This window comes from Podarcis melisellensis, assembly GCF_964234715.1.
Source record: "Podarcis melisellensis genome assembly, chromosome: 3".
Taxonomy (NCBI): Eukaryota; Metazoa; Chordata; class Lepidosauria; order Squamata; family Lacertidae; genus Podarcis; species Podarcis melisellensis.
Genome location: NC_138530.1, coordinates 118,789,740 through 118,803,109, shown reverse-complemented (window position 1 = coordinate 118,803,109; position 13,370 = coordinate 118,789,740). Strand labels below are relative to the sequence as shown.

Below are 13,370 nucleotides of genomic sequence, written 5' to 3'. Positions count from 1 at the left end.
CTTCCCAACCTAACCTTCCATGGCATTCTTGGTAATCCCAGCTAAGCTGCATATCAGTTTATTAATCCACCCTGCTGTTCTCCTTGTTGTCCCACCTTGTAGCACCCTTGACTGTGATTGCAGAGAAAACTTTCTATATGCACGAGTCTCCTTCACTGGATTGGAACTTACATCATCACCTTTTCTTGTGGACAAGTAACAACCCACCCCCACCCCCGCAAAAAACAAAAAAAGCCACTCCTAGAGGAGTCCAATTAAGCCAGTGGGGCATGTTCAATCTGAACAAACTCTTCATAGTGAATGCTTTGGGTTTTTGCTTTTGTAAAGATGGAAAGAAAGAGAAATACTACAAGTTACAGATACAGACTTTATAGATGTTGATACAGTTTTCACATCTGCATTCCAACAGAAGTAAGAAAAGAAGTTGAGGAAGCAAGGACATCAGCATGACCATGACATTTCTAATGGCATCTCTTTCAAACGCTCCCACACATATATTATTTGCTTTCCCAATAAAAGTATGTGGCAGACTCTGTCCAAGGAAAAGGCCTGGAAGTGTTCCTCTCTTACAAACCTGGCGTATTGGTAGACTCCTGCTGAGATGCTAAGGCTGAGGTTAGCTGGCTAAGAGCCCTTGCAATGACAGAAAGGTGGTTGTTCATGGTCTTCAGCTCTGCCAGGATGTCCCCTAGAGTTGCAGGTGCCTGTTCAGAAGGTGGGTGAATGGCCGGGAATGACGGTGGCGGTGAGAAAACGGATTCAGGAGGCTGCTGCTTGATGAACCCTGCCTGGACCCTTCCTCCTTCGCTAAGGACAGGCAGATAGGTGCTTCCACTCCTCTTCACATGCTCCGTCCCTGTGGGTGGCTGCTCTTCCTCCTTCCCCCGCTTTGTGCTGGTCATCACTGAAGCGAGGTATGGAAGCCAGTCAGTAAGGTGAGGAGCAGGGCTGGGTGAAACGGCTACCCCCGCAGGGGAACAAAGGCTCGGTTGCAGAGCTGAAGCAGAGGCAGCTGGTGGGGCAGTGTAAGAAAGCCCAGGATTCGCGGAGGAGGTGGAAGCAGAGGTTGGGTTCAGCGTGGCAGAAGCTGTTGTTCGCAGTGGCATTTCAGGATTCAGGGCCATGGTGCAGGTGGACAGTGGTGGTGAGAACATGGAGGCCTCGCAGCCATAGGGAGGGGATGGTGAGGGAGGAGCTGTGAGAGTTGCAGGATCTTCAGAAGATGATGGTGAGGCAGTGGCAGAGGGGGTGTCAGGGGTGCAAGGTTCTGAGTCTGTAAGAGAAACAACAATAACCATGCAAGAAAAACAGTAATGACCATGCAGTATAAACAGAGGTGGGGAGGGATGCCATTGGCTGGATGGAAATAGAAAATCTGAGGTGTATATTCCTAATATCCCAGCCTATCTCTTTCTAGTTCCATTCCCCTTCCCTTAAATGTCCTCCCCTTGCTAAATTCCTTGTTGCTAAAAAGGACTGCAGCAGCTTATCAGAACTAGGAAAAGATGTGCAAGTCTATATATGGTCTGTTTCAGTTTTGCATGTTTCCATTCTATCCCATTTCTGCATTAATATAAGAGTTATTAAAATAAATTATGTATTTTATCTCAGTGTCTGCAATTTAAAACACATTTTATTTTAAAATACTAATTTTATGTTGTTGTTTTTACGTTTTAGAGTCAATAACCAAATTCTAAAATGTGTACAAAATTGAAAGGTTAATTATGTGCTGATCCATAGTAAGGTGTGACTTAAAAATTGTACCTATCCCTAGGACAAAATTCAGCAGGTGTGAGGCTCTCCCTCACCTCTGCCCTCATTAAATGCTGATTAGAAAAATGAACATCACACCTTTATGTAGAGAGCAACGAAAAGTAGAGGGTGCCACTGTGTGGGGACGTGGTGTGACCATAATGAAGAAATCCTGCACTTTTGAATTTGCCAGTACTCTACTGTGTAAAGCGGATACTGCATAAGGAAAGCACATAGCCCCAAGGAATCCTTTCCTCACATTTTCAAATATAACCCCACTTGTTTCTAGCTATGCAAAACCCTGCTTGCTTAGGATTCAGCTTCACTGACTTTTCCTTGTTTTGTGCCCCATCTATGGTTTGGAACCTGGTGGTTGAAATATAGAAATTTTACTATTTCTCTTCCTTTGCATATTCTTTTTCAAGGTCTGGCATTGCTGTGAACACCATTAGTCCATCGCACAAGGAAGGAGGTAAGCTGGACTTGCTTGAGCCAGGCCAGGCCACCAGCTTCCATTTGACCAGTCCAACCATTCTGGGCACAGGGAATATGCAGAAGTGTCCAGTCCAAATTGGCAAAAGGTGGATAAAGGGTAGAAATCAAAAGAAAAAAGAGAGCAAGGGGCAGAATTGAGAAGAAGGGGAAGGATGAGCCACTTAAAAATAATAACTGATTTAACGAAGCTGTAATTTGAAGAATGATAGGAACAGCGACAACAAGCCTCTTATCCTGAAAGGGTTAATTTGTTGTGTGCTGTTCTCAGCTTCTCCTGATAGGTTGAAAAGCTGGTCCTTTGCACTCCAGACCAGCACAGAGGAAGGAATCCCAGTTCCAACAAAGGCATAGTGAACCACACACTATTGGATTTCATTCATCCATCACTAAAAGCAGCCTTCTGCCTGAATTTTAACTCTTGATCTGTTGGGAGTTAATGTTTTGGTCTGCCTGCTTTCATTGCATCATTAATTTTATCTAGCCTGAAGTCAAATCACCTACAGCTGTAGTCTGTGCATATCCACGAATGAGCTCTGGCAGAAAGAGGCCCTTGCATAAAATGTTGGGAGTTGGGACGTACTGTGGACTTGCCATCTTGACAGTAGCAATGCACAAGTTCAGAAATAGAGGGTTTTTCGTTATTGTTGCTCATTGCTATTACAATGCAATAATTTTGGAACACACACACAAAAATACGTACATTAATTTGCATATCTTACTGTATGGTTAGGAAGAATCATCAAACAAATGCAGTGTTACCTTTTTGTACCTGTGAGCCTTAAACTGAGTAACTGTGCTCAGTCTACTAAGCTTACTATACACAAAGTAGGAGATGCTCACAAACAGGTGTTTTATGCTTCTTCTTCTTAAGTTCAAAGCTCAATGTCACTGTTATAAAAACTGTCATGACAGCTACTAGGAAACTGCGTTGGCCCGAGAGAAATAAGCAAAGAGTATCATCTATTTTCAGCAACCCTTCCGCTGATAGCAGGTTAAAGTCTGCCCCCTTTCTATCTGCTGAAGACCCCTCTGCAACTGTAGGTCCACTGTGAACTGCAAAGGGGGTAGTAGAGGCCCAGGTAGAGGGTCCCCAAGTCATGCCCAGTCAAGGGGGCAGGTTCTGCAGACATAGTAGACGGTGACTGCTGCAGAGAAGCCATATAGGAAGTTATGTTCTTTTTCTATGCTACTAGCAGCAAAGTCCAGTAGAAACCCATCACGGTGACACTGTTATCCTTTCGGGTGAGAGACATCGCCCTGCAGCTAGGGGCTCTTCAGCTTATCCTGCCACTTTCCCCTGGAGAAACCTGTTGTTTACTACTGAACCAGAACAAATGTCAGTAGACCTTTTGGACCTGTGCTTTCTAGGTGGCAGTTGTAGATGAGCCCTGAGTCTTGATGAAGCATTATGCCTAGTGAGCCCTTGTGAAAGGACTGCTATCAGTTGTTAAACTATTTTTTATTTTTAAAGGTTTCTCCAAAAGCCACTGTGGCTGCTCCACTTGCCCAGGTAAGTCCCCCCACCCACCAAAAAAACTCCTCAACATTCCCCCCCATCCCTGCCCCCCCCAACTATGGTGGACAAGTGATCCTGATTCAGCCAAAGCTAGAGCACCAGATGAAGCTGGCAAAAGTAATTTCTAATCATAAAGGTCACTTGGGTCTCTGATGACAAAGATGCATCTAGGAGTACCCCCAGGTTATGCACTTCCTCCCTTAGTGGAACTGCGACCCCACCCAGAACAGGCAATTGACCTCTCTTCTGGATATGGCAATCCTGTAGACACAGAATGTCTATCTTCCCAGGGTTCAAATTTGGTTTACTGGCCCTCATCCAGTCCACCACAGCATTAAGGCCCTGGTCCAGGGCTTGCACAGCCTCTCCCAATTCCATCGTTCCGGAAATACTGAGCTACGTGTCATTAGCATACTGATGGCAGCATGCTGCAAAACTTCTAATGACTGCTCCCAGTAGCTCCATACAGATATTAAGTACCACCACTGTGATGAAATGGTTAGAGGGTTGGACTGTGACCTGGGTTCAAGGTTCCAGTCCTTACCCTGCAGAGCCCCATAGCACAGGCGATGGGGGTCGAAGAGAACTCCCCCAGTGTTACTCTCCAGACTTGACCATGCAGATAGGAAAGGAGTCCTTGTAGTGCAGTGTTTCTGATACCCATCCAATTCAGTCCAGAAGGAGACTATGGCCAATAGTATCAAAAGTAGAGGCCAAGTAAGAAAAGCCGGGTTGCACATCCCTTGTCTCTCTCCTGATACAAGTCATCCATCAGGGTGACTAAGGCAAATTCAGGCTTGAAACCGGGCCTAAACCCATACTGAATTGAATCTAGATCAGTCGTTCCCAATTGGTGGGTCTGCATAACCTAACCAGGGTGTCCGTGGCACCAGGCACATAACAAAAACTACCGTGCATATCAACATTTTCATAAGTGGGGGGTCTATGACTTGGCTTTTGAAACATCAGTGTCATCCAGGAACAGTAGCATTTGATGTGCTGCCACCCTGTCTACTGCCTTACCCCCCAAAAGGGTATTGGCAAATAGCCATTGTTATTGGGTCCGGGGGGATTTTAAAGAGTAGCTTCACCACCTCCTCGTGAAGGCCAGTTGGCACCACCCCATCATGCAGTGATGGGCATAATCAAAACAAAAAAAATTCCTTCCAGTAGCACCTTAAAGACCAACTAAGTCAGTTCTTGGTATGAGCTTTCGTGTGCATGCACACTTCTTCAGATACACTGATGGGCATAAAACACCCTGGGCCCGCCCCAGCTGGGGAAGGCTGGGGGAGACAAACCAACCTATGTAGCCAGGAAAGGAAAGGGATGAGATTCTTCCATATGCAAAAAAATGAATCAAAAACCATCCAGCACACCCAGGAGAGTGTTTTCTTGGTCTGCTGGCACAAATTCCCCCCTCCTCACCATTCTGCCAATAGTTATGGCAAACTCCAGTCAGTGCCACCATTTCAGATTCCAGACTGCAAATCTGCAAAGATTTAAAGAACCAGTTGATGGGAGGACTTATGAATCCACCTGTCACTCAGTACGTTTGGCCTGCAAGTGCTTCTACCCCCTGCATTGATACCGAAAGCAAAATAAAAGCTTGTGAACCCCATGCTGCCCTTTTAGGGGTCAAACTGTCTCCCAAATTGTGCAAGGATTAAGTGTTATCCACAAGAATGCTGCTTGCTGTTGAACATCTATTCTGTCCATATGATTGATTTCCTTCACCACTGTCTAGTCTGGCTGAAGGTGATTCCTTCTAAATGAAGATGCCCAAGTCCACTAAAAACACAATCTTTTTCAGATTACCTTGAGCAAGGTGACCGGCTGTTGTTTATGGAAAGTGTATTGCAGATCAAGACTACATACCACCTAACAATCCTGTCTGAATTATACCCTTAGGCGTATATGAGGCCACCACAGAGAATTTCTGCATGATCTTAGGAAATATTTCTAGGAGGAGAGAGTAAAAATCAAGTTGCTTAAAATAGGAATCAGAATATGAGCTCAGGTATCCTATGGAGTGAGAAGGGAAAAGACAGCTCCATTTTAGTGACCACCATTATTGAAGCAGCAGTCAAACCCCTGATTCAAATCTGAAAGAAAAAGCAATGACTCAACGTGGAAATGTTTTCTGCTAATTAATTCTATGAAAGGCATTTTATAAAGTGATGGATAAGAGAGATCCATAGAGCTGAGGTCAAGGTGGGCAAATTTTATTTTATTTTTATTTAAAATAAGAATGTATAGAACATGTTTTTGAGTCCCACTTAAAATGATTAAAAAAACCCCCAAAAAACCCCCAGAAGGGCCTAAAGTATGTTACGTGGAACATGAGGTGAGACTAGGATTGCTCATGTCCGTCTAGGTTTGAGTTTGCTTTTAGGTTTGCTGCAAACAAATTACTTGCCTCTGCCACTTGAACTCTTAGTCACATATCAGCCAACCAACCGGCTATTCACATTTCATTACAATGTTGTGCCTAAACAAATAAGACATGAGATCAAATTTTTAAAATGACAAGCCCAGATATGTGCCAGAGTTTGCACACAACATTCAGGCTGGTTTCTGGTTTGGATGCATCTCTAAAAGAACTTCATATTTATTAAAGAAAGGCAAACACCTTGCAAGGGCTGGCTCTAATAGACGTTTCTCCATTTTCATTGCTTTACCACATTGCCTGAAGAGTAGCAGGGAAGAGTCATTTTGGCAGTTGGAGAGGGAGGGGGAGGCCTCAGGGTCACCTCTCTTGAAAAAGAATGGCTGCCTGATTAAATCTATGAAACGAAACAGCTGTAATAAGGTAGCATTCTGCCTGGGATCCAGGAGTTTGGCCAGCTGGGCACTCTTTCAAACTACCAAGGTTGGGACACCACCAGGAATGTGAGGAGAGACAGTCTGACGATGGGGAAGAACTGAGGTGCAACCTTCTATTTCCATAAATGAGTCAACAGATGGATGAGGTCAGCATTGGGTTTTAGAGAAGGAAACGTTGCCTACTAAGGCAAGAAATAATGGATATTGCCCTGTATCTGATTTTATATATATATATCTGAATATATATATATATATATACAGTCGTACCATGGCTTTTGAACAGATTGCATTCTGGGCGTCAAAGGAACTATTCAAAAACCAAAGTGCAGCTTCTGATTGGCTGCAGGAGCTTGGAAATTGTGGGGACCCTTTGCCAAGTCCCAGGTGGAATATATAAAATAAAATTTAAAAATTGTCCAGTAGCACCTTAGAGACCAACTAAGTTTTTTGTTTGTTTGTTTTTTATATATATATTTCGACTGCATCAGACCAACACGGCTACCTACCTGAATCTAGATCCCAGGTGGAAGTTCCACTTCTCCGTGGGGGCTGCCTGGCTTTGAGCCCACGGCACTCCCTGCACATGCCCAATGGGTTGGCAAAAAGGCTGTAGCAATTGTCAAAGGATGCTGTAATCTTATTTGCAATAATGCAATGAACTAACAGCGCAGCCTGAATGGACTTGGGAAAATGATATCATGCTAACTAACATTTGAGGCACACATTAAATTGTTGATATTTACGGTGGAGTTTTCTCATATCATTTAAAAGAAACTGTTTTGTGGGGGGAAACTGATAAAATAGATTGATATCTATCCACAAATCTGTCAGGTACTCTCCTAGATTATTCTATCAAAAAAACTTTTCCTAACAAGCCCTTTGTGGAGATTTTTTTTTTAAAGCTATTGACCAATGGAACTATTTTTAGAAGAAATAAAGTTTTCCAAGTTTTAAAAAAACAAAGTTTTGCTGGAAATTTACTGATCCATCCTCCTAATTATGATGGCTCCAAAGGAGGCCAGAGGGTATTCTGTTGCTATTAAAATAAACAAAAACCTCAAAGGAAAAACCCACAATAAATTTATTTTTAAAAATATAGCATAAAGCGGCAACACAAGACAACATAATCTCGGATTTTTTGAGATGAAAGTAGGATCCTCACATTGTGGGAGATACTGTGACCTTCCCAATGAGCCCTCTTTTTTTGTTACATTTGCCTATTTGTGCTTTAAAAATTCATGCAAGCAAAGTGGTCAAAAAATAGCTGATGTTCCAAGCCTTTATAATGGAAGCAGTGGGAAACATGAAACCCATATCAAGCAAATTTATTTGGCGTTCTCTAGAGTTCATGTGACATCTCTTCTGATTTTTCTGATGTTCTGATACATTTTCTGGCTGCACTTAAAAATGTAGAGAGTGAAAAAAGCTCCACAGAGCACTAGATGTCCCACAAGTAGCATCCACCAATCTTGTAACATCCCAACTGTTATGCGCTGAGCTAGGATCCTAGAACAAGAGGCACGTAGGATCCTAGAGCGCAACAACCAGATTGGCCTAAGGAAGCCAACCAGCCTATTAGGTCTGGAGGGTCCTGGAATGAGCAGCCCAGTCAGGTCCCAGAAGGGAAGCAGAGCCAAGCCAATCACACAGGACCCAATTCAGTGTTTACAAGCTGCAATAAAGAGCATGAAATCACTACGCAACTCCGAGTATATTTCACTAACACAAGTGAGCAGCGTCACAGGCCCTTCTGCGATGACATTCATATTTCCACAGTAAAAAAGGAAGGAGACACAGAGAAGGAGCCAACATCTTGGACCCTCAGGAAACTCTGCCTAAGAGTAGATTATTAACTAGCTCGTGGAAGTGGAGCTGTTGTCGAATTACGCTGCCACCCTAGGAGAGGAGTACAGATTTCATTTACCATAGCCTGCTTACTTTGTGCCGTCCCACAGAAGTGCAGACACCTGCCCCTGGGGCTGATGTTTCCAAACACATTTCCTCAACAGGCCACTCAACAGCCACCATAAACCAATGCCTTTCACCACTGTTGACCTGAGGTACATTCAGACTGTTGACATGGAGTCTGTAAGATCCTTTGATTTTTTTAAAATGTTATCCTATGTGCCATTTAAATGAAAAACTAAATATGGTAGTTGCAAGGGGGAGATACATAAAACATGCCTTGCTTGTATTGCTCTTCCATGCTTATCCCAGGCGGGCAAAAACATTTGACCTGGGCTGTTCCAGCCACAATGACAACCACATGCCTTAGAGGTGGCTGCAGTTAGGTGGATACACATCAATCGGACTGATCCATGTTTGCAAAGTGCTTTTATATCCTGAGATGAAAAGGCCATGTGTAAAAGCCATCCCTTATTAAAGCTACTACTGCCCACAGGTTCAGAAAGGGGGATTCCTTTTCTACTGAAAGACCACATCAAGAATTCTCTATTTCTCTTTTTCATCTAATATCAAGGAAGTTGTTGGGATTCTGAACTGGTGCCTGAAGGGCTGGGTGGACACAAGCAAACTGAAGCTCAATCCAAACAAGGCAGATGTGCTCCAGGCCAGGAGGGAGATGACTTCTTTCATTGGGTAAAAACTCTGAAAAGTGACAGCAGGCTCGTTTCTCACAAAGCAAATGGGGAGAAAAGCTCCTGCCCATTTTGTCTCATATCTCAGGTTATGTTCACAAGAACTGAAAAGTGTTAAGTCAACACTCCTTGCTCGACTGAGGAAGTTTGAGCTCCTGAACAGAAGGGATCTCACACAACAGGCACTGCAAAATGTTCTTTCAGTCCCAACTACTATTAGGGAGGATGTAGCAGACCAGCAATCTCAGATTACTACACCTGTGGAAAATAGAATTTGATTCTGTCCTGCACAACACATTAGATATTCCAGAAATTGCTAACACTGAAGTGTCCACTCACCACACATTCCCATTAGAAATATTACCACTAGCTTTTACTTCAAGTGCAAAGCATGTCGTTTCACATGTAAGAGAAACTCAGCTGCAGCTAACTAGCAAACCAACAAAACAATCCTCCACTAAATGTCGAAACCAATAGCTTCAGCTCCATCAGTCCTGTGGCCCACAGACACACGTCCCCCTGAGGAGTAGATACAAAAAAGAGTCATACATGGGGATGTCACTCGCATTACTTAGAGCACTGTTGGAAGAGCATTCATTTCTCATGATAGACCGTGAAGAACCTGACTAAAACAGAAATGGCTGCTCTGGTTCATCTACTGTATATTTAAATGCTTTGGCATTTATCCTTTATATTTCCAAATAGCTTGTAAGACTTTTTTTGTAGATCATAATGATTTTAAAGAAATTTCAAGTGAATGGAGATCATGCTGCCTTTGAAAATAAAAAATAAACTGACTTTTTTTAATGGACATGTGACCAGAATACTTAACTGACAATAATAATCATTCACAGGTACCAATGTTATTTCAAAACAGATGATACAGAGAGGCAGACTAAACTTCTATGCACCTAACAGAGGAAATCAAAACTATGATAATGAAAGGCAAATAGGCCTAGAGCAAAAATGCCTCTGTAAGATAAGCGAAAATATATTTCTATCATCTATACTTCATTTGTTTTTCTTGAAGACATTTAATTTATTTTTAAGCTAATAGATTAAACATTCTTCTCACAGTTCCTACAACTTTCTTAAATATGTGAGGAATACCCACCAGGCTAGGACCACCAGCAAATTTTTATGATTTCTTTACACTACAAATATTTGGCAGAACTCAAATTACCCAATAAAATAAACCCATGGATTCATCTGCAGTTTTAGCTCCCAAGTATTTTTGGGCTTCTTCCCAAAATAACTGATGCCCATCATAGTCCAATATCAAAAGAAAATACATATCAATTTTCATTTCATGGCCACCATCTGTTATTTAAAAACAAGAGTACACACCATAGCTGTCAAGGTGAATTGAAAGCATCTTATACTGAGTCAAGAATCCAGTTCAGTCAACTTTGACAGGCAGCATCTCTCCATGGTCTGAGCCAGACGTCTCTCCTAATGCTGCAGCCTGAGTCTCTTTTCACCAGAGATGACAAGCCCGTAACAGGAGCCCGTCACAGTGCAAAACATGAGCTATTGCCCCTATGAAGGAGTGAACCCATGTAGTCACCCAACAGTCTTTGGTTCCCACAATCCCTCAAACTAGCGAGGTACAAAATTTTGCAAAGTTAGTATTTTGCAGCAACAGGTAATAGAACAGGCTGCTTCATCAAATCACTGCTTCTTTTCGGCTGATAACCCAAAAAGTCATTGTACTCACATTAGGAAAATGTTGATTCAGGAGAGTAGCACAATAATGCCAAACAACTTAATTAAAGTTACTGTCTAGCCTTTTGGGCAAGATACCGGTATATTGAGTGGAATCTGATATTTTTCAAAGCCCTGTGCTCTTGTATTTTAACTGCAATCGGTATGCTGAGTGCAACATTGATTGCCATTAATTCCCTAAAATGTGTCTCTAAACTGTCCAGTCTGGGATGAAACATTGGCATCACAGAATGCATCTGCGGCCTGGTTCAGCTCTCACTGGAACCAAAGAATTTTCCCCCACTGATTTCAATGAGCTGCCTTTGAATTAAAGTCTTTGCACTTCAGCTCCACAGTTGTACAGGATTTTCCAGCATAGAAAGCCACAAAAAGGTCAACAGTAAAAATGCTTCTCCTCCTCTGGTGACTTTATTTCTAAAACTAGCTGGAACCTGTGGGGAAGGGCTCACTTCATACCACCTTCAACAATCAGAACTGGCTTTTCTTTCTGTCATTGCCCAGTCAAATCAGATTAGAAAGCTCACCATGAATAGAACTTGACTGAGATCAAGCCAGAAGTTCCAGGATTCACAAAAGCCTTTCCATCCCAAAACCTTGTATTTTTTTTAAAAAAAGTTTTACATACAGGAGGCCTTACAAATCTCATAAACCACTCATTGGCCATGTCCACTTTGTGTAGTTGCTAACAGACAGGAATGTGGCATTTGTTTCCAATTTCAGACTTACAACTTCAAGGCTGCCTTGTTTGATTCTGTGTCATATTATACCCAGGAAGGCTGAGGCTGGATCTACATTGATCTTCTAAACGTTATTGAATGTCCTATAAGTTTCAATGGCAGTTTCTCATTGTCGGTGGCTCGCAGCGCCTTCTGGTGTCACATCTTAATATCACATTTTAACGTTATAAATGACAAGTGTAGATCCATCCCATGATTGTCTTACACCATATTTAGGCAAGACTGAAGACCCTGATGAAGAGAAGAAGAAGAAGAGTTTGGATTTGATATCCCGCTTTATCACTACCCTAAGGAGTCTCAAAGCGGCTAACAATCGCCTTTCCCCTCCTCCCCCACAACAAACACTCTGTGAGGTGAGTGAGGCTGAGAGACTTCAGAGAAATGTGACTAATGGAAACATTGGATGAGCCAAAGAGCTGTAGCTAATCTGACCATTTTGAACCCATGCAATAAACAGTAGCAACCCCTGCTGCTGCCTGCTATGAGCCATTGGGTGTATGGGACAACAATATTACCTATTTCAGCATCTGTCAAGATGTGGTGGTAGAGGCAACAGGTATCTCAGCACCATGCAAAAGCACCTGGTGTTGACAGGCAAGGCGGGTTTTCTCCACCCCTTGGAGTTGCCCTTAAGCGGCAATCAGCAATTCCTGCCAATGAACTGCTTCACCCCCACCGTGGAATAACTGGCCTAATCTGCATATCGTTTTGCATGACAACAGTTCATGTCAACTTAGTGATGGTGGAATTGTGGTCTTTATGGCATGGTGTTCATCATCAGGCATACAGGACGTTTTTATAATATACAAAGTGTGGGAAAGCTCAAAACTCCCCCACCTGAAATGCCCTTTGAATTCTGCTTGGCCTGGGTTTAGATGTGGAGAAATTAAAATGCAGATTTATATGCTGATTTATATGTCCCGATTCATCATACTCTTTAAAACAAAACCTGTAGCTATGTAACCCGTGTACGGCTTCATTAGATCTGCTTCTTGGAAGAGATTCAAGGCTTTCAAGCTTGTATGCAGACTGGGAAGGGAATCCAGAGTGTTTGAAGCTGTTTTGATAAAGAGCTACAGGAGGAATAAAGGGCAGCGCAGACCCAGCCCTGGAGGAGGAGCTATTATCCTCAACTCCGCTATTATTAGGATGGGGCCTCTCAAATCCATACTCTCAAATGGAGCATACTTGGCATAGGTTTGTGAGTCAGGAGCTCCCGTTCCCATCAGGCTCACCTGCTGAGACTATTCTGCTTTCCTAGCAATCCTGCCTTTGGGGGGGGGGGAGGGAGAATAGCAGCTCAAGGCTTTGGCGCAGGGAAGTCTGTTCCTCTTTGGGACTTTCAGAAGCCTTCATTGAAGGAAGTTTGAAACCTTGAGCCTACAAAGGGCTTGCTACTTTTTGCAAACTACAGCTTAGGTGCCCAGAGGCCCAGTTGTCAGATAGGAGGTTTTGCTACTCTCTGTAACTGGCAATGTAACAGCTGATTAAGGATCATATCAGGCATAAGACGGTAGTTGCCAAGACTGCTTTAAATACATACATACATACATACATACATACATACATACATACATACATACTCAATTCCCCCAGTTCATCACCCACAACTGGCAATTGACACAAGAAGTTCAGATCAGGACGCTGGCGGAAACCTAGTGCAGGGCAAAGTCCAGGAATCTGGGGCATGCTGCTGTTTAAGTTATTTAGAAAGTGGTGTTT

The 13,370-nt window shown here is 42.9% G+C and overlaps 1 protein-coding gene across 8 annotated transcripts in view; it reads right to left on the bottom strand.

Annotated features, from left to right (window-relative positions):
- Positions 1 to 353: 353 nt before the first annotated feature.
- The window catches only part of RUNX2 (RUNX family transcription factor 2), a gene marked incomplete at its 5' end in the record, with an annotated part of 221,344 nt that continues 208,327 nt past the window's right edge, over positions 354 to 13,370 (bottom strand). For all 8 annotated transcript variants that reach the window (XM_081906271.1, XM_081906273.1, XM_081906274.1 and 5 more), the window contains one exon: positions 354 to 1,273. In XM_081906271.1, coding sequence (XP_081762397.1) covers positions 567 to 1,273 — 707 coding nt within the window. In that variant the 3' untranslated portion in view covers positions 354 to 566. The remainder of the gene's footprint in view (positions 1,274 to 13,370) is intronic.